Source organism: Amblyraja radiata, chromosome 20, assembly GCF_010909765.2.
Source record: "Amblyraja radiata isolate CabotCenter1 chromosome 20, sAmbRad1.1.pri, whole genome shotgun sequence".
Taxonomy (NCBI): Eukaryota; Metazoa; Chordata; class Chondrichthyes; order Rajiformes; family Rajidae; genus Amblyraja; species Amblyraja radiata.
Window position 1 is genome coordinate 18242595 of NC_045975.1, and position 26313 is coordinate 18268907.

Consider the following 26313-nt stretch of genomic DNA (forward strand, 5'->3'; position numbering starts at 1 on the left):
CAGATAGATTAACTGGAATGAAGTACACACATTTCTTTTTCTCAGTCAGCACCGCCACCTAATGTGTCTATTTCCAACGTCTCCACCCCCACCCCTTTGTCTACAACTTAACAAGTTTGATTTTTAATTTTCCCAATCCTGACGAAAAATCATACCCCTGAAACATTAACTCAGTTACTTTGTTACTGACACTAACTGATCTGTGTATTTCCAGTATTTTTTGCTATTATTTCAAATTTTTAGTATCTGCACCTTTCTTTCCTTTTCAATGACCATCCATAAAGGTGGTAAACAACAGTATATATGTTGTGATAAGAGTATGTAGAGCCCATACATAAACATGGAATGGTACGTACATAAATCATACAACCATGAACCTTGTGGTTCCAACTTATAACACTTAAGTTAACTTAGGAAGCATGGAAGCAAATCACTCTCCACCCCAAGGGAGTGTTGTAAAAGGAAGACATGAAAGCAGTTACATAAAATGCAGAGTCAAAGTGTAAGTGTCAATAACATAATTTTACTGGGCAAATGAATACAGAGCTCAAAATAAAAAATATTTTACAATAATGAACGTATTAACAAGTGGCATGTTTGAAATTGTGTTAACGCTAAATCGCTATTACATTGAATCATTACTGGATCCAAAACATTTTATATGAAATTCATTTTCTTTCCCTGTCCCATGTGGATATCGTAACACAGACAATTATATCTTACTCCACAGCTACATACATTAGTTTTAGGCAAATAGGCCAAATAGTGACCCAGTCCTTGGGACAATGTTAACATAACATGACAAATTACATTTGTGTTTCACAGCCATTTACAGTACTCAACAGAACATTAGTGAAAGAAAGCAAAATTAAAGGCAGAAAGTACTCATGTAACAGAATTCCACGTTACTTTCAGTGATGAAAGCAATGAAGGTTTTAGTAGTTTAAACTAAACCAGAAATACCTGGGAATACTCAGGTTAGCAGACTCTGTGGAGAGATAAATAGAGATAAAAGTTCAGACCATTTACCTCACAATTCTCTCTTCGTGGATGCTATTTGACTTGCTATTTTCAGCATTTTTCTCAATTTTTATTAGAAATTTCCAGCATTGGTGCAATTTTGCTTTTCCAGCAACGTAATCAATTGTTAAAACTTAGGGGTGAACTAGGCAGGGAAATACTATCCATGTCAGCTTAAAGTGAAAAATGATAAATGTTTTTCAATAAGGAATTATATAATACTTTTGTTTGAAATTATGTTCATTCTCCTTTTAATTGACTTCCCTCGAAATCACCCACGGTTCCCCATTCTTTCTGGAATCTTATGCACAAAATCAGATAGATAAGATGCATGTTTCATTTTAGTGACATTAAGACACTAAATATTCCCTAAAACAGTTTCCATGAAAATGATTTCCACCACACTGTATATAATTATCTCCACAAAACCACCATCACAAGGCACACTGCCAATTAACAATACAACTGGACCCAGTCCAAATACTGTAAAAAGTATTCCATCAAAACACTGCCGCTCTTTTGCACACTAATGCAATTTAGAGTTAGTGCACAATGTACTAAGATACCAGGATGAATTTAGAAGTTCGAGCTCTTGAACTAAACTTTTCAGTCACATTTTGTCACTAAACCTTGATAAATCCTTCATTGGAGACCAATTAAACCAATAAAAACAATTTGTGTTAACAGCCAAAATCTGAAATAAAAATTGATCATGGAAATGATGCGGCAAAGAGGTGATTTGGCCCATCATATAAATGCCAGTTATTTGGCTCATTTATTCCATTAGTCCTATTTCTATTTCCCAGCAAGTCTGTAATATTTATGCAGAGGCTGCAATTAACATGCTCTCTTCCCCTAAAAAACTGATGCTTGTGGTGAAGGTTTTTGATAAGCCAATGACAAAATGCCTAACTTTTCGTTTACAGAAATCTTTTACCAAACTGGAGAGGGAAAAAAACAGTGATTATTAATGATGACATTTACTTTTTTTCAATAGTTATAACAGTTTAGGAAGGTTCTTTAACTGGGATACAATCTAGCCTTCAGATCTTCAACAGAACAATTTTACTTTAAGATCTCAAAAATCATGAACAATGGCAGTCAAAAAATAGAAATCCTTCCCATTGTAAAAGTATGGAACTCCAAGTTAAAAACTCCCCACTGATGAGAGCTTTGATCTTCCAAGTCCTTTATCAATGATATCACATATCAGGAATTTAATTTGGTGAGTAAATTTGCGAAATATAAATGAGTTAATCAAAGCTCTGGACAAAGCTTTTCGCCTTGATAGTTCCCTCTGAAGAGCAACAAGTTACATTCCAATGGGAAAACGAAATTCCTCCTCAAAGTGAGTTGCCATGAGAAAAGACAACTAGAATGTACAAACATTCCTATATATTTAAATTAATTTGGCACTAAAGGCAATTAAAAGGTATGTAAAATTAATAAATAGGACGTACAAGATCTTAAGCGACAGTACTATATGGTATTCTTTGCAATTAACAATTTCAATGTAAAAGCAACATTTTTTAAAATTGTGGTAAGAATATCTTCTGAAGAAGTTACACACAATCTTAACATTCAAAATGAACATAACAACATAATGAATATCAACTACCAAAAAGATTTTTCAATCATACTGCCGATTTGCTGAAACATAATCCAAATATTTGAATCATGTAGGATTCCTTTTACAGCCTCCTCTTTCTTTTACTGTGGTTTAGGTGAAAGAGTTAAAAATCCTCCCAATGCCCGTGTGTGCTGTTTATTCCCATTTAGTAAGGTCATCCTTTTTCATCGATAATTTCTTCTCATTCAATGCAAATGGAAAGCACATGTAAAATTAAAACAAATTCACTGGAGCCAGCCTTTTATTTCACTCACAAGAACAGCATTCTCTGGAACTCATAGATTATGTATAATCATTTCCACATTCGTATTATATGTCATATTTCATTGTTTATCTTATTACTTGTTCACTGATGAGAGCTTTGACCTTCCAAGTCCTTTATCAATTATACCCTATATCAGGAATTTAATTTGGCGAGCACATTTGCAAAATATAAATGAGTTAATCAAAGCTCTGGACAAAGTTGCAGCCTTGATAGTTCCTTGAACAATGGACGTGGATTCTCTTGTGTAGTTAAAAGTACCAGAAATTTAAACAAAATCAGAAGATAGCAGAAATGCACAATCTGCAACATGCCCCTGTCCCACTTAGGAAACCTGAACGGAAACCTCTGGAGACTTTGCGCCCCACCCAAGGTTTCCGTGCAGCTCCTGGAGGTTGCCGGAGGTTGCAGGTAGTGGAAGCAGGTAGGGAGACTGACAAAAACCTCAGGGAACCGCACGGAAACCTTGGGCAGGGCGCAATGTCTCCAGAGGTTTCCATTCAGGTTTCCTAAGTGGGACAGGGGAACATCAGTCGCCACCATAGCTTTTGGTAGCAGAGTCTCACTCACCTGTTCTTTATTTTTCAAGTGCTTCTTAGTTTGCTGCAGATTATTTTTATATTTACACTATTATCTGCTCTTTTCAGCTTCACAATGTTATTGTCGTAAATACATATTAGTCTAAATGGATTGGACATCAGAAAGTTTTATTTTACATTTGCTGAGATTTAAAAACATCTGTCTTGCATTCATGAGCAAGTCCTTCCTCCACCCTTAAAGTACACAAAAATATCACAGCAAGTAATGAAAAATCAACCGTGATTCCTAGTTGTCATGAAGAATACTGCATGGAAAGCAGTTAACAATATTTTAAACAACATTTAAAAAACGCACAATGTGACCTATAAATTGTTTCATTTTCAATAAAAGTTGATTTAGTTTATTAGCAACCAGCTTGAAATATAAAGAAATCATAATTCCTCATTATTAGGAGGGTAATGCAGTGTATTTAACATTATTTTTTTAATGTTGTGATAGAAGGATAGGAGTATAATGGTGTCCTTGTTCTAGCGCTGTTCACTGCTGCCCCGATTTAGTCATTTAATGAAACTTCAAGTGCTGACAATCCTGTGAAGGTGACATTTCTCAATGCATCGTCGCTAAATGTCCTTAGAATGGGCAGGGGGCTTTGTGTACAGGTAAAGCTATAAACAAGTAAAATAACAAGTTAAAAGTCCAAGCAGTGTTCTACGGTACCATTTCAGTGTTGTGTTTCCAGCCCACGAGTCCCTGTAATGAATGACTAATTCATTCAGTTTACACATTTTTGTCAATTACAGGACAGTTTATTTCTCTGCGAGCTTGCAGAAAACTTCATGGACTTCGGGATTCTCTTGAGCAAACTGTTCAGCTGTGTTTCTCTGTAACCAGTCAGTTGTTCGAATCTGCTCACGGAGAAGTCCAATCAGACCATCAAGAGCAGGATCTGGTAGAGATGGCTGGACACCAATTTCTATGACTTCTTCGGCAATTTTGGTCCTACTCTCAGAATCAGAATTTGGCTCTTTATCAAGAGATTGGATTACTGAATCTTGCTCTTCCAGGACCTTCCTAATTCTGTGCATTCCTAACAGAACAAAATTCAAATGTCATTATTGAGGAAAGTGGCACAAAACGACAGCACAATTTTCATAAACCTGGAACATTTGGATCCAGGGACATCCGGACTTCCATCGGATTGCAACTGAGATAAGAAGATGGTCGGACGTAGCCCAAATGATTGTGAGTGAAGTAAGGGAATGTAGCACAGACCACCAGGGATCTGGGAGGATTTGGAGGGTGGGGTTTGCCGGGTATGTTCTTGGTGCATAACTCAGTTGTGGCAGAACTGGACATTCCATCCTCTGAGTACAGGACCTGCAAGCCCTGGAGCTGGGGGGTTGCATAGCACAGGATGATCACACCGGGTTGGTGATGCCAGAAATGACTGAGTACAAGCTTATCTTTACCTGGGTAGTTCTGTCCCAATAAATTACACCATGTCTCTGATTAAATATAAAAGATCTACACTTTATACTATGGGAAAGAACATATGGGTCTGCACGATGCAATCTTGTACTAATGAAATACCTGGATATTTTCAACCAAGAGGGCACCATACTTGTTTTTAGGGCAAAGTAATTGAATCAGTTTTCTCCTTCCAAATATTGAGAATTCCCAAGAGTTGCAATGGTTCCCAAGAATAATTGCAACTTAACCACCAACTGAATGGCAACAAGTCAAATGACTTTGGTGGGTTGTTGCCGGGTCACGGTGGACAAGACGATGGGTAACTTATTCCCAGCATCAATATTGGGACAAAGTAGATGACAGTTGGTTTGCAATAAGAATCATTGCAATGACTTCAAATCATTAGAAGAAATATTTTGTAATATTGTGATTTGTATGTTTGAACTCAAACTACCTTGCATCTATTGATTTTCTGTAATAACTGAAACGGGTACGTCTGAATTGTACTTAAATGTTCTGCTCATTAGCTACAAAACACTTGTGACAAATGCATATTTAGATGGGATAGAGAGGCTAACAAAGATGAAAACGCCAAATGGAACCAAGTAGATGAAAGTCATTGTAACTGTACTCACCTAGTTGTAGCCTACTGGTTTTGTCAGCAAACACAATGCTGAACCATCCAGGCTCACAGCACCCAAATGATTTCCCACTGCTGAGAAGGATTTTATTTTTAAGAAATTGCTTCCATAGTTTTGTTTCTTCTTCAAATGTTGGATTCCTTAAGTACTGGATAGAAAGATGCACACACATTACATTTGTGGTTTTCATTGCTGCAGTCTATCTGCTGAATCATGGAACACAAGTTATTATCTAACCCATGCCAACATACTAGAAGTCTCAAAACTGGAGGTCTGCCTGGACACAAACTGGAAAATATCATTCTGCAATGAAAGACTTCAATTCAATAAAACATAAGAGGATCCAATTGTTTAAGAATAATCAATTAGTAAGACTTACAAAATACAAAGTACTCAATCACCATCATTATTATTAATCCCTTCTCTAAAACCCATCCTTTACCCTCCAGCCTTGAGATTTACGGTCCTGTCAGCATGGTGGAGGGTAATCTCTGTACTGCACTTTCTGTTCTGAATCACCCTCTCATCCTCAGGCCAACACTCCTGTTGCCTCAAGTTTGTTCTCCTTTTCTCACTATTTCCTTTCAGCAACTCCCTGAACAGGTGTCTGTATTTGCCAAGCACTAAAACAGCCCCGTACAAAATCCCTTATACCAAAGTTTCCCAACCTGGGGTAAATTTGTTGATTCTGGATTTGTACATATTTTTTTCTCATTGACTGACTGTGTTTGGTTCTGGTATACCGGTATCTGTTCATCATTACTTGTTCATAAATATGTTAAATAACATTGTTATGTGCTATTAAAGTTGCCAGGGGTAAACGGGACGAAAAAGGTTGGGAACCCCTGCCCTATACTGTTGCTGTGTGTAGTTTTCCTCTGCATGATCTCTCCACAATTTTTTTATCTCTACTTCAATTCATTTGCTGTTCAAATTGTCATCTCTGCATTTGTCATCTCTGCTCTCAACAATTGGCAGGATGCCTAAATCATGTATAATTACCCTGAGAGCTTCAATCCTCTGTATTGTTCATACAAAATAGCATATAAAGCAAAAATGACCTAAATTCATCTTATGTTCTTGAAACTTCATGGTAGCGATAGTAAGGAGAGTCCGATATGTTGAAAGACTTACTTTTACCAAACACTATGTTACACAGCACAGTCCAAATGCACAAATAAATACATTGCACCCCATGAACTAACACAACCCTAATCCTACTTCGACAACAGAACACTATGACAGTACCAATGACTTGGTTTTTATTTTCTATTTTTATTTTCTATGCAATGTTCCTCCTTGTGTGTTGTTTGAATTGATGTACCCATGATGTGGTTGCAAGCAAGGTTTTTCATTACACCTGTACCTCACCGTACTTGTGCATATAACAATAAACTCGACTAGATATTCTAAAATATGCCCATCACTCTTGCTTCTCAATGCATTATGATGATAGATTTCTATGGCTGCATAACCATACCATCACCTTCCATCTTGAGTCCCTCCCACATGAATGAGATCCTACAAAGTCCCTTGGTCTGAAATCAGAAGATTCAAAATATGAAAAAACATTATTTTTAAACAATTTTATTACATTATAGAAGGAATATATTGAAACAACTGAAAAGAATCCTAAATAAATTTCTGGTACAGAAATGAAAGATTCCTTTATATCCGTCTACTGTGCAGTGAATACCTTTCTAAAATCAGCCCAGATATGATGGCCTGCCTGCGGGTTCAAGAAAGGAATGTCCATTGCTATTAATTCATTCGTCATACACTTGTGGGCAGTTTTTAATCTGGCTCGATTTGTTGGTAAAAAAACACGATTGAACCAATCTACAGAGAAATAGAAAAAAAAAATTTACACAGACGGCATGTCCTAATCTTGTAAAAGAAAATCTGTTATCCAATTTATAGAGAAGCATTTTTACATCCAACAATTAAAACAGTACTATTTTATCACATTACTTTTATAACTGGAATACTGGAATTCAGTATTAATTTTATGTAAGTTCAACTCGCTGGCTTTCCGCTCTGCACTGGACCACTTGGACAATAGAAGGACGTCTTTTTATATAACATTTAGCATGTAAAAATCGTATCATTAGATATCCTTTTTGCAGGACTTTTTACAGGACTAATTTCCAATCTATAAATATAAATCAAAACACTGTAGGTAAACATAACAGATCATAACTTAGTCTCAGTCTCTTACAGAGAATATAAAAATGTAAACAGGACCCACTAATTTTAAGTTAAAGAAAATATACTCTGTTACATTTTGATTATTAAATATAGCCTATTTTGTATTGACTAATAAGTTACTAAAGAAAGATATGATACCTTATTCATTGTTTATATCTCATCCCTCCCCACTCTCCTTTTGATTGATACTTAGCCAATGAATGGAGTTTTGACTCTACAAGGGTGCTGGGCTAGCTCATCTCAGTGGCATGATGATACTCAGAAGGTGTTTCAACTGGTTTAAGCAAAACTAATCTAGAAAAGGAAAACTAAAGGCTGTTATTCTTATGGCAGTTCAGTATTCAGTCATGTGTTGAAAAAAATGGACGTGCATGGTTGTGTTTGGAAAAGAGAAGAATTCAGTTTAACTATAAAATCCTTAAAAATCTAACTTGCTGAGTCAGATTTTTATTTAACATATTTGGTTCAGCCTCCAAACCTGGTCTGTAAAGGTGTACCTTCAGGAAAGTGTGAGGTGAATACAATTAAATCAGTTAAAACAAAAGGTAACACAATAAAACTGATAATCTGCCATCTTGAATTTGATGGATGCGGGCTGGCAGATTTTCCAGACCATCAGATGTTATTCCTATTAATACCCAACACACTTTTGATTTGCTTTTTTTTTGTGTCACATAATAGCATAATAAATTCTGCATTGATCCACGTGAGTTTGAAGGAGTACAGGAGCAGGGCCTGGTGAATTTAAAGGTAGTATGGTTTTCAGTGAGTTATAGAGTCGTATAGCGAGGAAAGAGGCCCTTTGGCCCAACTTGCCAATGCTGAGTTAATAGGGAATGTGTGAAACAGAACCAGGTGAGACAGAAGTCCAAAGATTGGGATTTTTTGTATTGGATTGGCAATCTTTGATAACTACTTGTTAACATCCTAGTTACACCATGGTTTAATGTAAAAGATGATGTAACACCCATTGCCTATACGAGTAACTTTTTAAAAAGCTCTTTGTCATACGTAGACACTAGGAACTGCAAATGCTGAAATCATGAACAAAGACAAAGTACTGGAGGAATTCAGCAGGCCATGCAGCATCTGTGGAAGGGATGGATAAGCAACTCCGGATCGAGACCTTCAGGCCGATTGTAGTAGGGGGGGAAAAGAGGTGGTGGGTGGGGCAAAATCTGGCAATTGATACGTGGATACAGGTGAGGGGGGTGTTTGATCGGCAGATGAGTGGAATTAGTGACAAGGGCTTGAGATAAAAAGGTATTGGTTAATGAGAGGAGTGAAATGTAAATCCAGAGAGAGGGATAAAGGTTGAAAGGGACAGGGGTAAGGGGGAAAAGAGGGGTAGGATAATGGGAGAAATGGGTACACCCCAGGTGTGGGGAAGGCCCAGGAAAGAGAGATGGGGAAAATGTGGTGTTACTAAAAATTTGGATAATGCAATATCCATTCCGTTGGGTTGTAAGCTTTTCATGGAATATGAGGTGCTGTTCCTCTGGTTTGCAAGTGACCTCGCTCTGGAATTGGGGAGGCCCAGAACAGAAAAGATGGTATATGACTGGGAAGGGGAGTTAAAATGGTAAACAACTGGGAGATCCAGCAAACCTTGCCAGACTGAGCATGTGTTTGGTGAAATGGTCACCTCTATTGCAATCAGCCTAACTTTCCAATCCAGGCAAAGCAATGTATTTCATGTGAAGCACTACCAATTCATTGATTAATGGACATATGCATTCTATGTACTGTTGGAACATGGGGCTTTCTCCACAAGGCATTCTTACCTTGGTCTCTCAGTAACTGTGCTACCATATGTTGTGTGGCAGCTGGAACACCATGGAAGTGTGACAGTTGGCCAAGGGCACTAATAACATCAGCATTCTCGGTGTGTAGAGTACCTACGTGAAGTCCACTGGCTGTAAAATCCTAGACAACAAAAAAACATGATCCATTTAATTATCTCCTGATATTGCTCACTGCTTCTCAGTTTGTTTTTTGGCATGCAATTTTATCCCAAATTGTCAAGCAAGCAAGGCCAAGCAACAAGGTCCCTGGAAATCAGGTACAAATCCATGACATCACCGGTTTGATATTTCGAATGCCCAGGAACGAAGGAAGCTGCAGAAAGTGGTGGACATTCCCAGTTCATCATGGGCACTGACCTCTCCACCATCGAAGGGATCTCAAGAGCACTGTCTCAAAAATATAGCTCATATCACGAAAGACCCACACAACCCTGGTCACACTCTCATCTCACTACTACCATCTGGAGGAATGTACAGGAGTCTAAAAACCGTGACCTTCAGGTTCAAGAACAACTTCTTCCTAGCAATAATCTAGCTCTTGAACGCCGCAGCACCCTAAACGCAATCCTTTCTCAGTAACTATGATGCATTATGGACTTTATTTTGTTTGTATTATGTACTTTGGTTTTGCTCTATTGTGGTTTGTTACTTTGTATTACTGATAATTAAATTTATTGTATAATTGATTCTTGTATATCTATGTGTTGTTGCATTAAGGCATCAGTAAAGCTGCAGCGTTGTTCCTTGCCAGTACATATGACAATTAAATACTCTTGACCTGATTAAATAGATTTTGCTCATGCAACATAATCCGCAGTGAAGACATTCACTGCAATGTGTTGCTGGTGGCTTGGAACAAGTTTATCTCCAATTTCAGATTACAAAGACAATAGTTACACAAAGGTAAATTTAAGGGTTATTCCGCCTCTGATGATCAGTATATGCTATTTTAGATACATAAAATATCAGTGATCTGAAGCTTAGGCAGATTCTTATGACTTAATGGTCCAGATTTTGCATAATTGGTGATAATGGTGAAATCACCAACATTTTCCTTCATTAATCTATGAAACCGACACTGATCATGGGATTTTGTCTTATGCAAAATTTGAACTTTTTACTGATTCAATGTCTTGCTACAGGCTTCTTTTTTGTTGCTTTCTTCAACAGAATCAAGGGGTATCTGAAGTTAAACCACTTTAGATTTATCCGCACTGTAGAATACCCTGCAAGTTTTGACGTGAAGGCCAAGCAAATTTTTGATGACGACATACTAAGCCATTGATAACTGCTGAGCAAACCTTGCATCAAAGATGACTGTGGTTGTTGGAAGTCAATCATCTCATCCCAAGGCCCATGGATACTGTAGGAGTTCCTTGAGGCAGTGTCTAAGGCCCAACTATCTTCAGCTGCTTCATCATTGACCTTCCTTCTACAGGTTGGAAGTGGGGACATTCACTAATGATTTCATAATGTCTAATTGCATCCACAATTCCTCACCACATGAAGAAGTCCATGCTTGCATCAGCAAGACCTAGACAACATCCAGGCATGGATAAGCAGCAGGACACATTCACGCCACAGCAGTAGCAAATAATTACCATGTTAAACAAAAAGTCTGGTCACATACTCCTGACATTCAATGGAATTACCATTGCCAATTTCCCCACCATCAACATTCTGTGGCGTTTAACATTCAGAAACTTCACCAGCTTGCTTCACATAGCACAATAAGCACTATCTCCATCCAATACAGGCAAACGTGGGTCACATATTGTGTACCATTGATAAATTGACCTGAAGTTACTCACCTAGGCTATGTCAATAGCACTACCCAAACTTGCAACCTCTACCAATAAGAAGGACAAAGGCTTCAGACAAATGGCAACAATACCACTTACAAATAGCACATCATCCTGATGCAGTTACTTCAGCATCACTGGGTGTAGTATCCTGGAGCTCCCTCTCCAACATCACTATAATGATTGCAGATGTTGGATGACCACCAAGTTCTCAACAACTCAAGGCTGAGCTTCAAATGCTGGCCTTGTTATCAATCCTTTAAAGATTCAATGTTGGCCTTGGATTACCTTGCAGCACTTTAGTTAGCAGGGACCCTGTCCTCCAGTTCTCACAATATTTTCACTGCTACTCGGAAATGCATGATAATCATCAAGATTATGTAGCCTTTACTGCAGAACTTCATAAAAGGATCACAACAATAAAACAGCCTAATAAGCCAATTTGGCTCACTTTTTTTTGTAAATGATTTAACATCTGTTTCCTTTGTGTTTTCCAGTATCTATCTCTTTGCAAGTATTTAACTGATTCCCACAGAAGGGAGTTAACGAATTCTGCTTTAATCACATTTGATAGAAAGAATGCTACTATTAAGAAAGTTTTAGCTATTCGTTATTTTAAACATTCATTGATCAGGGCTTATGACCATCAAAGGAAGGTAACATCACAGTGAATTTATAGCATCGACTGAGTCATTCAGCTAACTTCAAGATAAGTGTTCATGCTTTACAATATTTTCCTACAGCTCAACCTTCTATTTCAGTACTAATCACTTCTTGATTAAAGGATTTTTCACAAATTCCTTCCTTCCTGGAATAAACTAAATAGTACAGAGATAAATTGAACAGAGTTTCTATTTTTGTTTAAATGATTCTTCTGTAGCTTTAGATATAAACTCATGAGAGGCTTAGCTCGTGCGAATAGGAAGGACCTATTCCCTTAGCTGAGAGACTAATTACAAGGAAGCATAGGTTGTGGGTGGAAGGATTAGAGGAGAGCTGAGGAAAAAATATTTACCCAAAGAGTGGTAAGGACTTGGAATTGTGTGTCTGAAAGAATTATGAAGACAGAAATCATGAGTGGATTTATAAAAGGAACCAAGAAAATGAAAACTAGGAATAACATCAAAAGTTTGTTTTTAAACTGATATAACCACAAGGCTAAATGCCTCCTTCTGGATTAAGATATTTAGGAATCCATCAAGTCCCCTGCACCTCCTACAAAATATAGTAAGGTATTAGCTCTGGGCGGCGCCACAGCAGTTCAGTCGAATGGCTCTTCTTAATATATCCCCAGATTAATTCAGTAGTGACAAGGCTCATCATGGGAGATGCAAACCAGCATGTTACCATTTTCCGGCACAACATGTAAAAGTGCCAATTCACTGTTTCATTTTGCTACTTTAACACATTCTACGTTGCTGTTTTAATGAAAGGCATGCAGAGAGTGGATGTGAGAGTATGTTTCTACTAGTGGGAGAGTCTAGGACCAGAAGGCACAGCATCAGAATAGAAGGACGTACCATTAGATGATGAGGAATTTCTTTATTAGAAATTTCTTTATTTAGAGGGTGGTAAATCATTGCCTCAGATGGCTGTGGAGGCCAAGGCTTTGGGCATTTTTAAAGCAGAGATTGACATATTTTTGATTAGTAAGGGTGTTAAAGGTTACAGAGAGAAGGCAGGAGAATGGGATTGAGAGGGAAATACACATCAGATGAATGAATGGTGGGGTAGACTTAATGGGACGAATGGCCTAATTCTGCTCCTATGACCTCTGAACTTTAACATCACATTATCTCTTGCATTGACACAGATGCCACGGTGGATGCATTTACCTTTCTAATTCCCCACATAACATGAGTTCTCTGTGGATCAGGGAGCCTGAAAAACAATACCAGACAGCCATCAATATTGTACATATAAATATTTTAAAAAGCTCACACAATGTATACTAATGTGGACAAGGTAAAATTATGCAAGAGATAACATAAATGTGTTTTGAATTATCAGGTGAAAAAAACAAAGGCTGCTATTACTTGAACTTGTAGGTTGACTATGCATTTTAGTGCTTACCTTGCACTACCTGCAACCTCCGGCAACCATCTTCAACTAGCATTGCAACCGGCTTCGACTAAAAAATTACTGATTTTTAAAACGGCAACCTATTTTTAGTCGCGGCAAGTTTTGAATTTTTTGAAATAATCGCCGTAACATAGAAGAAGCGGAAACCACTTTCGACCATTAGGGAGACTGACAAAAACCTGCGGGAACCGCATGGGGCGCAAAGTCTCCAGAGGTTTCCGTTCAGGTTTCCTAAGTGGGACAGGGGCATTACCCTCTGGCAGCTGACAGGGAGACAATTACAAAATCAGATGGTTCTTTACTGAGTGTAATGATTACCACACCTATGTCCCTGGCACATTCTCCTCTTCTTAGATTGGAATGTATATAAAGATAACTAAAACTTTAAGAACTGAGTACTATAATGGTATTATTTGTGTCATGTGAAATATTCTATATCTTATCAGTCTCGTGAATATGTGTGAGTATGCACAGTGCACTTTTGCAAAATAAGGAAGACCTACACTGGCAACAGTGTGTACTGAAAACCTGTGCTTGTTTCTATCTACATGCTGAAACCGTAATTCAGTATCTTACGATGGCGACGAGGATCAGATAGAGTTCGTGAACTCAACCTCTGAATACAGTGCAGGATTATTTTGCAATATGCAGCATTGTTTAACGTTTTAAACAGCAAATATGAAGCTGTGTCGCAGTTGTTTGTGAACTGGACACGAGAGGCCACAGATCCTTCTATGCAAGGGACTGTAGTTTAAAACAGCAGCTGTACAAATCGTCTAGAGTTTGTCAGGCTATCTTTGTCTAGTGCCCAGGGGGCAAGATGGCATCCTCGGGACACATAGGCCGACTAGGGACTTTCGACAAGAACTGTGAAACCTTTACCTCGTACTGTGAGCGAATGGAAAGTTTTTTTTGCAAATTACATTATTGAAGCTGAAGAAGCAGAGGATGATGATCAAGTGCAGGTAAGAGCACAAAACAAGGCCATCCAAGAACAAAATAAAGCCATTCTGTTAACTGAAATTGATCCCGAAGTTTATGAAGCTCTCACTAACATCCTAGCCCCAGAGAAAGCAAGGAATGTTTCATTTGAGACTGTTCTTGCAAAACCTGATGCTCACTTCAACCCCAAGAGATTGCAGAAAGTTACAAATTTCACACAAGAAACCAGAAGTCTGGTGAGACTGTGGGTGAGAACATTATCTCACTGAAGAAGTTGTCTCTACACTGCAATTTTGCGACATTTCTGGATCGAGCTTTGCATGATAGATTTGTATGTGGAATGCTGGATGAGCGAATCCAATCAAAATTAATGACACACCAACCCTTACCTTTGATTTAGCATGCAAAACTGCTTTGGCCATGGAGATGGCATGTCAAAGTGCACATGAGTTTTGACCAACACATGCTGGCACAGTCAACAGTCAAAAGGTAGTTCCAAAACACAAGCATGACAAGACTGGGAAAAGGCCTTCACAGGAAAGTTCTGGGAAATGCGCAGCTATGTGCTATTGATGCAATGGTCAACATAAAGCAAATAAGTGCCAGTTCACTATCAAAGTGCCACAACTATCAAAAGAAAGACCATATTGCAGCAGCATGTAGAGTGCCATCACATGATAAAGCTAAACAAAAGGCTGGAGAAAACCACATGCATGGGATTCATAACCTCGAAGAACACCCAGAAAGTAATGAACTTGGCATCTATACTATGAACGGTGGGTCTGGAGAGGAAGACTTTCAGACAAGGGTCAAAGTGAACAATCCATACATCAATACATCAACCTCTTTGCTCCCTCACTGCTCGACACCTCGCTGCACCCGCTCTGCTGGACAACCTCTCTGCTCCCTCACCGCTGGATACTCTCTCCACCTGCACCTGCACCGCTGGACACCTCTCTGCACCCTCACCATCATGCTCAAATACTCAACTCTGCAGATGGCTGGTTTCTGCAACAACCACATCCCATCCTGCATCCAGGTCGTTAAACAGCTTGGACTTCTGCGTCGACCCCGTTACATCCACAGAGGCTCTCAGCGCAGGCGTGTTTGCTTCAACCACGGACGTTCCATTCCATCCGTCTGCTCATTACCACGCTCTGCCCCCCCTCAACCGCGTCACCCCCCATCCCAGCTGACCGCACGCACTGTCAACCGGGACAACCTCAGATCTCTCCAGCCTGCTCCCATCCCTCCACCCTCTCACAATGCCAACTTTGCCCTCCTCAACACCAGGTCGCTCAACAACAAAGCCCTTGCCCTCCATGAACTAATCCTTGACAACACTCTGGACTTCCTTCTGCTCACTGAGACCTGGCAACAACCCAATGTCTTCTTCTCCCTCAATCAAACATCCCCACCTGGATTTAATTACATTTCCAAGCCCCGCCCCTCCCGCCATGGAGGTGGCCTCGCTGTTATTTTCAACCAGAATCTTCGTATCACTGAACTCACCTTCCCCCCAGTAGCATCATTTGAATTCCTCGCCTTCAAAGCCCTTTCCTCCATGACAGTCATCCTCATTTACCGGCCACCTAAACCAAACCCCTCCTTCCTATCTGACTTCACTGAACTCCTCACACTTGCCTCATCCCTCTCCTCACGTCTGCTGCTACTTGGTGACTTAAATATTCACATGGACTCCCCCACCTGCAAGCTCGCATCTGAATTCGCCTTTTTACTGGACAACTTCTCTCTCACTCAGCACGTCACCTTTCCCACCCATGACAAAGGTCACATCCTTGACCTGGTCTGCTCCACAAATCAACCAGTACTCGACCTCCATCCTTGCCTCTTCCCCCTCTCTGATCATAAGCTTATACGGTTCACCATCCCTTCTCCGACACCTCGCCCCCGCTTCCTCCGAGAAATCACCTTCCGTAATCTAAAATCCATTGATCCCCTCCATCTCTCTGACCTGCTCTCCACCACTCTCCCCCTGGACTCAACCCCCATCTCACCTGATGATCTCACAAACCATCTCAACTCCACCTTGTCTACCTCCCTCAACACTCTGGCCCCCCTCAAAACAAGAACCGTAACTTTCAACACATCCTCACCCTGGTACACACCTGCACTTCGTAAACTGAAACAGACTGGTCGCCAACTCGAATGACTTATAAAGAAATCATCTCTCACAGTCCACCTTGAAGCTTACAAACTCCACCTCACTGACTACAAAGCTGCCCTCATTGCTGCAAAATCTGCCTACCTCTCCTCCATATTCACCGATCCCTGCCTAAACCACAGAACCCTCTTCTCCACAGTGGGCAACCTCCTCAAGCCTCGAGCCAACACTCTCCCTACCTCTACTCCGGACCTCTGCAACTCATTCCTCCACTTTTTCGCTGATAAAATCAGCACCATCTATCAATCTTTATCCCCTGTACCCGACTCCCCAGCATCTACTCCACCACCTACCACGGCCCCTCCTTTCAACATCTCCACTGACCTCCTTACCCCTCCTCCACACTGCTTCCTCTCCCAGTTTGACTTGGTCACCCCTATTGAAATCTCCAAACTCATCAGCTCTTCCAAACCCACCACCTGCTCCCTCGACCCTCTCCCCACTCCCCTGTTGAAGTCCTGCCTCCCCGTTCTCTGCCCCTACCTCACTAATCTCTTCAACTCCTCATTGTCCCAAGGAATTGTCCCCTCCGCTTTCAAAACTGCTGCCGTTACACCAATCTTAAAGAAACCTGGTCTTGATCCCTCCTCTCTCATTAACTACCGCCCAATCTCAAACCTCCCCTTCCTTTCAAAAACCCTGGAGCGTATCGTTGCGACGCAACTTCATTCCCACCTCCTTGCGTATAACCTACTTGAACCCCTCCAATCTGGCTTTCGACCCCTCCATAGCACAGAAACTGCTCTCCTCAAAGTCCTCAACGACCTCCTCACCTCTGCTGACACTGGTTCCCTCAACATCCTCATCCTCCTCGACCTGAGCGCAGCCTTCGATACAGTGAACCATAACATCCTGCTCACCAGACTCAAGGACCTCGGCATTGAAGGCTCTGCACTCAGCTGGCTCCGTTCCTACCTTTGCAACAGATCCCACTTCATCTCTCTCCACAACCACACCTCTGCTACAGCCGCAGTCACTCAAGGCGTTCCCCAAGGCTCCGTACTCGGCCCCCTCCTCTTCATCATCTACATCCTCCCCCTTGGTCAGATACTCCGCCACTTCAATCTGGACTTCCACTGTTACGCTGATGACACCCAGATTTACCTTGGCACCAAATCCCCCCACAACCCCCCCCTCTCCCATATCAACTCCTGTTTGTCAGCTATAAAAACCTGGATGCAACATAATTTCCTCAAACTCAACAGCGATAAGACAGAATTCCTCCTCATAGGCTCCAAAGCCACACTCAGCAAAATCAATAACCCCACTCTCACCATCGACGGCACCACTGTCTCCCCATCTCCCCAGGCCCGCAACCTTGGCGTGATCTTTGATTCCACCCTCTCCCTTGAGCATCACATCCGCCATGTCATTAAAACCTCCTTCTTTCATCTCCGCAACATCGCCAAACTCAGACCCTCTCTCACACCGCCTGCTGCTGAAAGACTCATCCATGCCTTCATCTCCTCCCGACTGGACTATTGCAACTCACTTCTCCTTGGCATCAGCTCCACCTACATCAACCGACTCCAACTGGTCCAGAACGCAGCCGCCCGACTCATCACCCACACCAAATCCTGGCATCACATCACTCCAGTCCTCAAAAAACTTCACTGGCTTCCCATCTCCCACCGGATCACCTACAAAATCCTGGTCCTCGCCTACAAAGCCCTCCACCATCTGGCCCCCACATATCTCACTGACCTCCTCTCCCCCTACCAACCCTCACGGTCCCTCAGATCCACATCAGCCGGTCTCCTCTCCATCCACAAGTCCAACCTCCGCAGTTTTGGGGACAGAGCCTTCTCCAGGGCAGCTCCCAGGCTCTGGAACTCCCTCCCCCAACTGATCCGCAATTCCGTGTCCCTCCCCATCTTCCAGTCCCGCCTCAAGACCCATCTCTTCACCTCTGCCTATCCTTAGCCCCACGTCCCCGTCCCTTTTCATCTGTGCATTAATTGCCTCATGCTGTGTTTTGTATTGAATTCTGTCTTTACTTTGTGTACTAGTCATGTCTCTACTATTTATTTCATTCCCCTTACATGTTTTTCCTATACATGCTCAATTTTTGTAAGGTGTCCTTGAGACTCTTGAAAGGCGCCCATAAATAAAATGTATTATTATTATAATACTATGTGTATTGATACCGCTACTGATTGCACAATTATAAGCAAAGGCACCTTATGAATCCAAGTTTAGCAATATGCCTATCACAGAAACAAGCGTTCAACTGAAAACGTAATCTGGAGAAGTATTGGAGGACGTGTTAGTAGTGTGCACATAAATCATATGATCCCAGCAAAGGATGAACCGGTACAAGAGCAAAGCATAGACGAAGAAGTCGATCTGTCCGACTTTGGAATAATAGCAAAGTCTTACATCTACTTCTTTGTCTATGATTTGCTCTTATACCGGTTCATCCCTAGCTGGGATCATATGGTTTATTTGCACACTTCTAACACGTCCTCCAATTTCTACCTTTCCAGTCACAGCAGCTGAAATTGCTGCTGAAACTCAAAAGGACACAGTGCGAAAACCAGTATACGAACAAACTTTGTGTGGATGGTCAGAAATAAAACCAAGTACTAATCACCTAAAACCTTATCACAATAAACAACATGAACTGTCATGTAAGCAAGGGTGTTTTAAATGGGGTCACAGAGTAGTAATTGGTTAAGACAAAGATTGCTTAAAGAACTCCATCGTGAACACACATGTACTGTGGAAATGAGGTCTACAGCCAGAGGTTGCATGTATTGGCCAGGATTGGACAATGACAGAGAAGCAATGGCAAGCAAATGTAACACCTGTCAGAGTTGTAGAGGTAGGCCTGCCCAAACCACTTTGCAAACATGGTCTTGGCCTACTTGACCTCTTCAGAGGATTCATGTGGATTTTTGTGAACCCGGGAATAATAATTTTCTTGTTTTGGTAGATAGTCACTCAAAGTGGATTGAGGTGGTTACATATGGGTACAAACACAACAATAGAAACAACAATAGACACATTGCGGTCTATCTTTGCTTGTCATGAATTACCTGAAGAGCTTGTCTCTGACAACGGCCCCCAATTTCGTGCTGCACTGTTCCAAACTTTCATGTAGCTAAATGGTATCAAGCATACCTTAGTGCCAACTTACCATCCGGCATCTAACGGCGCAGCTGAAAGGTCAGCCAGGATAGTCAAAGGAGCTCTCAAGAAACAAGTTCTTGAAGGGAATTCAAAATTCAGTATGTCACAGCGGCTAGCTAGTTTCAATACAATACAATACAATTTATTTGTCATTTGGACCCCTTGAGGTCCAAACGAAATGACGTTTCTGCAGCCATACATTACAAAACAAAAAGACCCGAGACACAACACAATTTACACAAACATCCATCACATCACTGTGATGGAAGGCAAAAAAAACGTATCTCTCCACTCCCCCCCCCAATGTCAGAGTCAAAGTCAAAGCCCCCGGCTGGCGATGGCGATTGTCCCGCGGCCATTAAAGCCACGCCGGGTGATGCAAGGTCGCACACCGGGTCTTGTTGTTAGAGCCCCTGGCGTGCGCTCGCAGAGTCCCGCGGCCATTCCAAGCCGCGCGGGGCGGTGCTGTAAGGCCCCGCTCCAGGTGCTCTTCAACCCCGCAACTCGGGCGGGAGAAGTCGCCGTTGCGGAAGCCCCGAAAAGCGGTCTCCCAGCAGGGGCCCGCGGGCTCCCGGTGCCGCCGTCCGCCAGACCCGCAGTTGCAGCCTCCGAATCTCCGGGGGTCGGGTGGCAGCAGCGCTCCACCACCGCTCCACTTGCTCCGGACTCGGCCAGCTCCGCGACGGTGAGGTGAGTAGTCGGCAGCTCCACAACTGGAGCCCCAGGTCATTCCTGTTGGAGGCCGCTCCACGTTGCAGCCCCAACGACAACGGAGACCCGACAAAGAAAAGGTCGGGTCTCCTGTGCAGGGAAAGATTTTAAAGTTACCCCCTCCCCCCCACACTCATACCCCAACAAAAAAAATAACAAAAACTACATAAAAACGAGACAAAAAATAAAAAAACAGACGGACTGCAGAGGCCGCTGCTGACAAGAGTCGCGCCGCCCACTCCACTGAAATATTGTGCCATGCCACAATCTATCGCAGGGTATAAGCCAGCTGAACTAATGAAAAGAAGGCTCAGAAATAGACAGCGTTTGGCTCTACCTAACTTATCTCCTAAGGTTGAACGAAAACAATCTGATCAGAAACGTCATTATGGTGGAAGTCCAAAAGGATGTAGGTTTGATACCCATGATTAGGTTCATGTTCTCAGCCCCCCTTACAATGCAAAAAATGGGATGTGGGAATAGTAGTTGAAGTGTGTGGTACCAGGAGGTAGTTGGTAGAAATTGGAGGACATGTTAGAAGTGTGCACATAAACCATACGATCCCAGCAAGAGCAAAGCACAGTCGAAGAAGTAGATCTGTGAGACTGGTATTATTCCAAGTTCGGATATAAAATCAGAATCTCCAAAGAAAGTAGAGATAAGGGTAAATGATGCTGAACTTGACTTTCCTTTAGAACCACAACATGACACTCCCCCTAAAGCACTCAGGAGATCAGAAAGAGTGCGTAAACCAGTCGTCAGATTAACTTTATAAAATTATTCTTTATTAGTTTGTCTAATTTACGTTATTTTACTTTCTAAGGGGAGAGCAGTGTAGTGTATATAATTATAACTGTAACTTTAAGAACTGAGTACTTTCATGGTAAGATTTATTTTGTGTGATATAGTCTATATCTTATCAGTCTCGTGAATATGTGTGAGTATGCGCAGTGTACTTTTGCAAAATAAAGAAGACTCACACTGGCAACAGTGTGTACTGAAAACCTGTGCTTGTTTCGATCTACATGCTGAAGCCGTAATTTCTTACATAGATGAGGGAGATGAATTTGCACCAGAAATACCTCTTGATACCTGCCATTTGCTAGGGCTGGAGTTAGGGGTGAAGGCAGGACAATTTGTGTTTAAGGAACAATTGAAAGGACTGAGGAAACAGTTGTGGGCCAGTTACTGGGATTAGGTGGGGTGGGGATTTGGGGAGGGTGGATGGCAGAGGTGGGTGTGTGTCAGCCTCACCCCGTAGAGAGAGCAAGTGGGCATCTATGTTCCTCAATAACTCACCTCAGAGGCTCTTTAAAAAAGACAATGGGTTTCTGACAGAAGATAATATAAAATTCAAGCACACCAATAATTGTAAAAGCAGCAAAATAATTAAGAGACGTACAATATTTAATATTAAAGTAAGACTCACTTGTTAAAGCTGAGGATACTTTGGAATGAGTTTACGTCATCAAATACCGAAAGCATGTACACTTCATCCACAATTACATGCAATTTGTATCTACATCACCAGAGGAACAAAAAACAGAATCTAAATAACTTATTCATAAATCTCAATCAATGCAAAGGTTCTGATTTTTCCCCCCACAAGATAACCAGTCGTTTTGCTTATTAATAGCATAGCGATATGGTAGAACCAACATGATCTTTGGGCAGAAAAAGTAGCCTCAACTAAAATATTAGAATCAGCAGTCTTTTTTGGATCCTATGACACTAGTCATAGGTTCATAGCGTCATAGAGTGATACAGTGTGGAAACAAGCCCTTCGGCTCAACTTGCCCACACCGTCCAACATGTCCCAGCTATGGACCTGCCAGCATTTGGTCCATATCCCTCCAAACCTGTCCTATCCATGTACCTGTCTAACTGTTTCTTAAATGTTGGGATAGTCTACTTTAAAAAAATCTGATGGAAAGTGTATGCACAAAGTATATCCTACTGATCCATGCTACTGTATAGGTTAAAATGAATGAATTGTACCAGTTGGGTATTCTTGTCATTGATGACATTTTTCTGCTGGTTAAATTGATCCAAAATATAGTAGCACAAAATAGAATAAAAGAACTTGAACCATGCTTTGGAATCAAACTTCAGAATCGTCCATTTTGCCTTCAAACATACAAGGATATAACCTCAATTGTATCAGCAAGCCTTAATAATCTATACACACAGAAACAAGAGAGTGATTTCTCAACAGGATGCGTAGAAATATGAAATTATATATTTAATGCCAAAATAAAGTACATCTACACAAACAAACAATGAACGATATTCCATCCTCCCAAGGAAATATGTTAGCTGTGATAAAGATTCAGACCGAAGGCCACTTTAAGTCTCAAGTGGAATTACAAGGACGGAAATGAGATGTACATAAGGTCATATATCAAAGATATTTAAGGTCATTTAATTTCTAAATTGGATGATCGGAACACCTAAGCGGACATCAGCAGGAGCATTTGATTGTTTTATTGAACATATAGTTTTAAAGTTTTCATGGAAATGTAACAAAGTAAAAACATACAATTTTTCATTCTGGAACTGCGAATGTCTCACCTTTTAGCAAACTCAAGAAATTCTTTCATTTCTGTTGCTGAATAAATATCACCCAGGGGATTGTGAGGGTTTGTTAGAATCATGGCTGTGACCTTCTTACCCTGTGAATACACAGAAAAATTATTAGGGTTATTGCAAAACTACCTTACAATGAAAGATTAGTATAATTAGAGTGAGGATTTTAAGAGTCATTTTTGGAGTCATGCAATGGTAATTATAATACCCAAAATACAAAGTGCATCATTAAACATGTAATTATTTTTGTGTCAGTTACTTCAATTTCTCATTCTGATTTACAAGTGTTTCCACCTTGCTTTCACTCTTAAATTTAGTTTAGTTTTAGTTTAGAGATACAGCTCGGAAACAGGCTCTTCGACTCATCGGGTCGGCACCGACCAGCGATTCCCGCACATTAACACTATCCTACACACATTAGGGACAATTTACATTTATACCAAGCCAATTTACATACAAACCTGTACATCTATGGAGTATGGGAGGAAACCAAAGATTTTGGAGAAAACCCACGCAGATCACGAGGAGAACGTACAAACTCGGTACAGACAAGCACCTGTAGTTAGGATTGAACCCGGGCCCCTGGCGCTGTAAGTCAGCAACTCTACTGCTGCGCCACAGTGCTGCCCAAATTGTGGAATATATTTTAAATAAACTATGAGATTGCTATTGTCTAATCCTTAATGTAATAACCTGACTTAGCACTGAAATTCCCATTCAGCTCAATGGGGATTCTGACCTGGAGCTGAGAAAGAAAAGGTTCAGTTCAATTAGTTTGTTTTTCTAAACATATTTTCCTCTTTCATTGTTGTAATTTATCGCAGCAAAAGCCTTTCACTGTACCTCGGTACAAATGACAATAATCTAAACTGAAACCGAAACTGAAAAATTGCTATCTACGATCAAAACGATGAACATTTCTGAATCATTCACCTGGAGCTTTGCAGCTTCCATTGATTTTTTCAGCTTTCCCACTGTAAGTTGAAATGGACGTGTGTCACCATCAGTCACCTAAAACAAGGCCAAGGCAAATACACATCAATACTTGGGTTTACACTTATAATTCTCTATGATATCAATTTCCACCTTTCTCAACTATATAATTAACATTACATGCAAACTGAAGCCAATACTAATGGCTCATCCAACTCCTTTGGCAAAACTATATGTATGTGCAGTTTGCATAGTTGGAGAACTGTGAACATTGGGATATGAGGAGAATTTAAAAATACACTTTCCCCATTATGACGGGTGTGGCAGGACCCATAAATGAAAAGGAATCATGTTATGCATATAAGAGGCTGATGTATGCATTCTGATTCAATTCAAGGGTGTTTTAGTGAATTACATTGAAATGATATGTTCAACACACATCTTGAACAAAAATACTCTCTCAAATACTAGTTCTAAACACAATGTTGGTTCTTTGATTACAGTACAGATCTACCTTGCTTGAATACTTTGCATTCACCCAAACAGAAGCTTAAGATCTGGACAGGTTTGACAATAAGCAGCTACTAAATACAAGGAACCACAACGTCAAATGTTCAGTTGTTTTTACTCTTACTTTGCTCTCCAAATGCACATGCAATGGTTTGACTTTGCTGTAGAGAAAAATATCATCCTTGATAACACCATAGTATGGTGTGGGTAGAAGAATTCTATCTGTCAACACAGAAGGAAAACAGTTACATTAAAGTAATTTTAGTAAATAGCCAGCAGCTTAGAATTTAAATAGTCCTTTACTATTGAACAAAACAATTTTATGAATGAATGAATGAATGAATGAATGAATGAATGAATGAATGAATGAATGAATGAATGAATGAATGAATGAATGAATGAATGAATGAAGGAATGAAACATCAGCACACTTGTTGCAAGTAACCAATGTTCTATGGCTGAATAGTGAAACCGGTTTATGAAAACAATTTTTAAAAACAAGACAAATTTGTGGTTTTATTCAAAATTCTATTTTACTACTAAGCATCCTGATTTAGGTGCAAATATGGGATATAAATGAGTGTCAATGATAACATTGTTCAACACGATCAACATTTCCAATGTGATGTATTATATGCGTGCTCATTGCACAGTGCAATTTGTGATACTAATCAATCATGTCTGTCAGAATTGCACTTTCAACAATAGAATGTTATAGACAAGAGTTCAGGCAGATAAATGGTTTATTATTGTCAAATGCTATGAGGTACAGTGAAAAGTTTTGTTTTCAATAAGCCTTCCCACAATTTAGGCCATTAATTTGTGAACCAGTCCAACCATTTTCCATGACCATCTTGAAACATATAGAATTATGGTCATCGATCCCAAAGTGCTTCCAACCAATAATAAGGTAAACTCATCTACTATCACAAAACTGTTGTTCCTACAGCTATCTGCAAACTCCCTGTATATATTTCCTCGAATTCCTGCTGACTATTTGAGGGAGGGGGCAGGGTTACAGTATAATTCCATCAACGTGATCACTCTTTCTGTATTTTTAAGGTCTACCCAAATGGCCTTGCTGGATGTTTCCCGGCACATCCTCTCTTTGATCAATGCTGGAATCCCTCCTAAATTACCTCCATCTCTCTCACGCTGCAAGCATCAGTTTCCTGCAACATTGAGCTGCCAGTCCTGTCCATCGCTCAACCACATTTCTGTGATAGTTATAATATCATAATCCCATGTGCCGATTCATGCTCCAAGTTCATCCAATGTATTTTGCTATCGAGGGAGTGCAGCATAGGTTCACCAGGTTATGGCAGGACTGACATATGATGAAATAATGGGTCGACTGGGCTTGTATTCACTGGAATTTAGAAGGATGAGAGGGGATCTTACAGAAACATATAAAATTCTTCAGGGATTGGACAGGCTAGATGCTGGAAAAATGTTCCCGATGTTCGGGGAGTCCAGAACCAGAGATCACAGTTTAAGAATATGGGGTAGGCCATTTAGGAATGCGATGAGGAAAAACTTTTTCACTCAGACAGTGATGAATCTGTGGAATTCTCTGCCACAGAAGGCAGTGGAGGCCAATTCACTGTATAATTTCAAGAGAGAGTTAGATTTAGCTCTTAGCGCTAACGGAACCAAGGGGTATGGGGAAAAGGCAGGAACAGGTTGCTGATTTTGGATGATCAGCCATGGTCATATTGAATGGCGGTGCTGAGTCGAAGAGCTGAATGGCCTACTCCTGCACTTATTTTCTATGTTTCTATGTCTTACCTGCAAGGCCTCTTGCTTTGAAGCAAACTAGCTGTTCAGACCATCCATGTTCCCTGTTCTGCCCCA

At 40.6% G+C, this 26313-nt stretch overlaps 1 protein-coding gene across 1 annotated transcript in view; it reads right to left on the reverse strand.

The window, feature by feature from the left end:
* Nucleotides 1–3602: 3602 nt before the first annotated feature.
* LOC116984650 (1-aminocyclopropane-1-carboxylate synthase-like protein 1) overlaps nt 3603–26313 on the reverse strand; it is a 37214-nt gene continuing 14503 nt past the window's right edge. Inside the window, exons 8-16 of the mRNA XM_033038913.1 lie at nt 24584–24681; nt 23950–24027; nt 23002–23102; nt 21860–21949; nt 13214–13259; nt 9556–9697; nt 7260–7402; nt 5558–5711; nt 3603–4539 (exon numbers count right to left, since the gene is read on the reverse strand). Of these exons, the coding sequence (XP_032894804.1) occupies nt 4259–4539; nt 5558–5711; nt 7260–7402; nt 9556–9697; nt 13214–13259; nt 21860–21949; nt 23002–23102; nt 23950–24027; nt 24584–24681 (1133 nt within the window). The 3' untranslated portion in view covers nt 3603–4258. The remainder of the gene's footprint in view (nt 4540–5557; nt 5712–7259; nt 7403–9555; nt 9698–13213; nt 13260–21859; nt 21950–23001; nt 23103–23949; nt 24028–24583; nt 24682–26313) is intronic.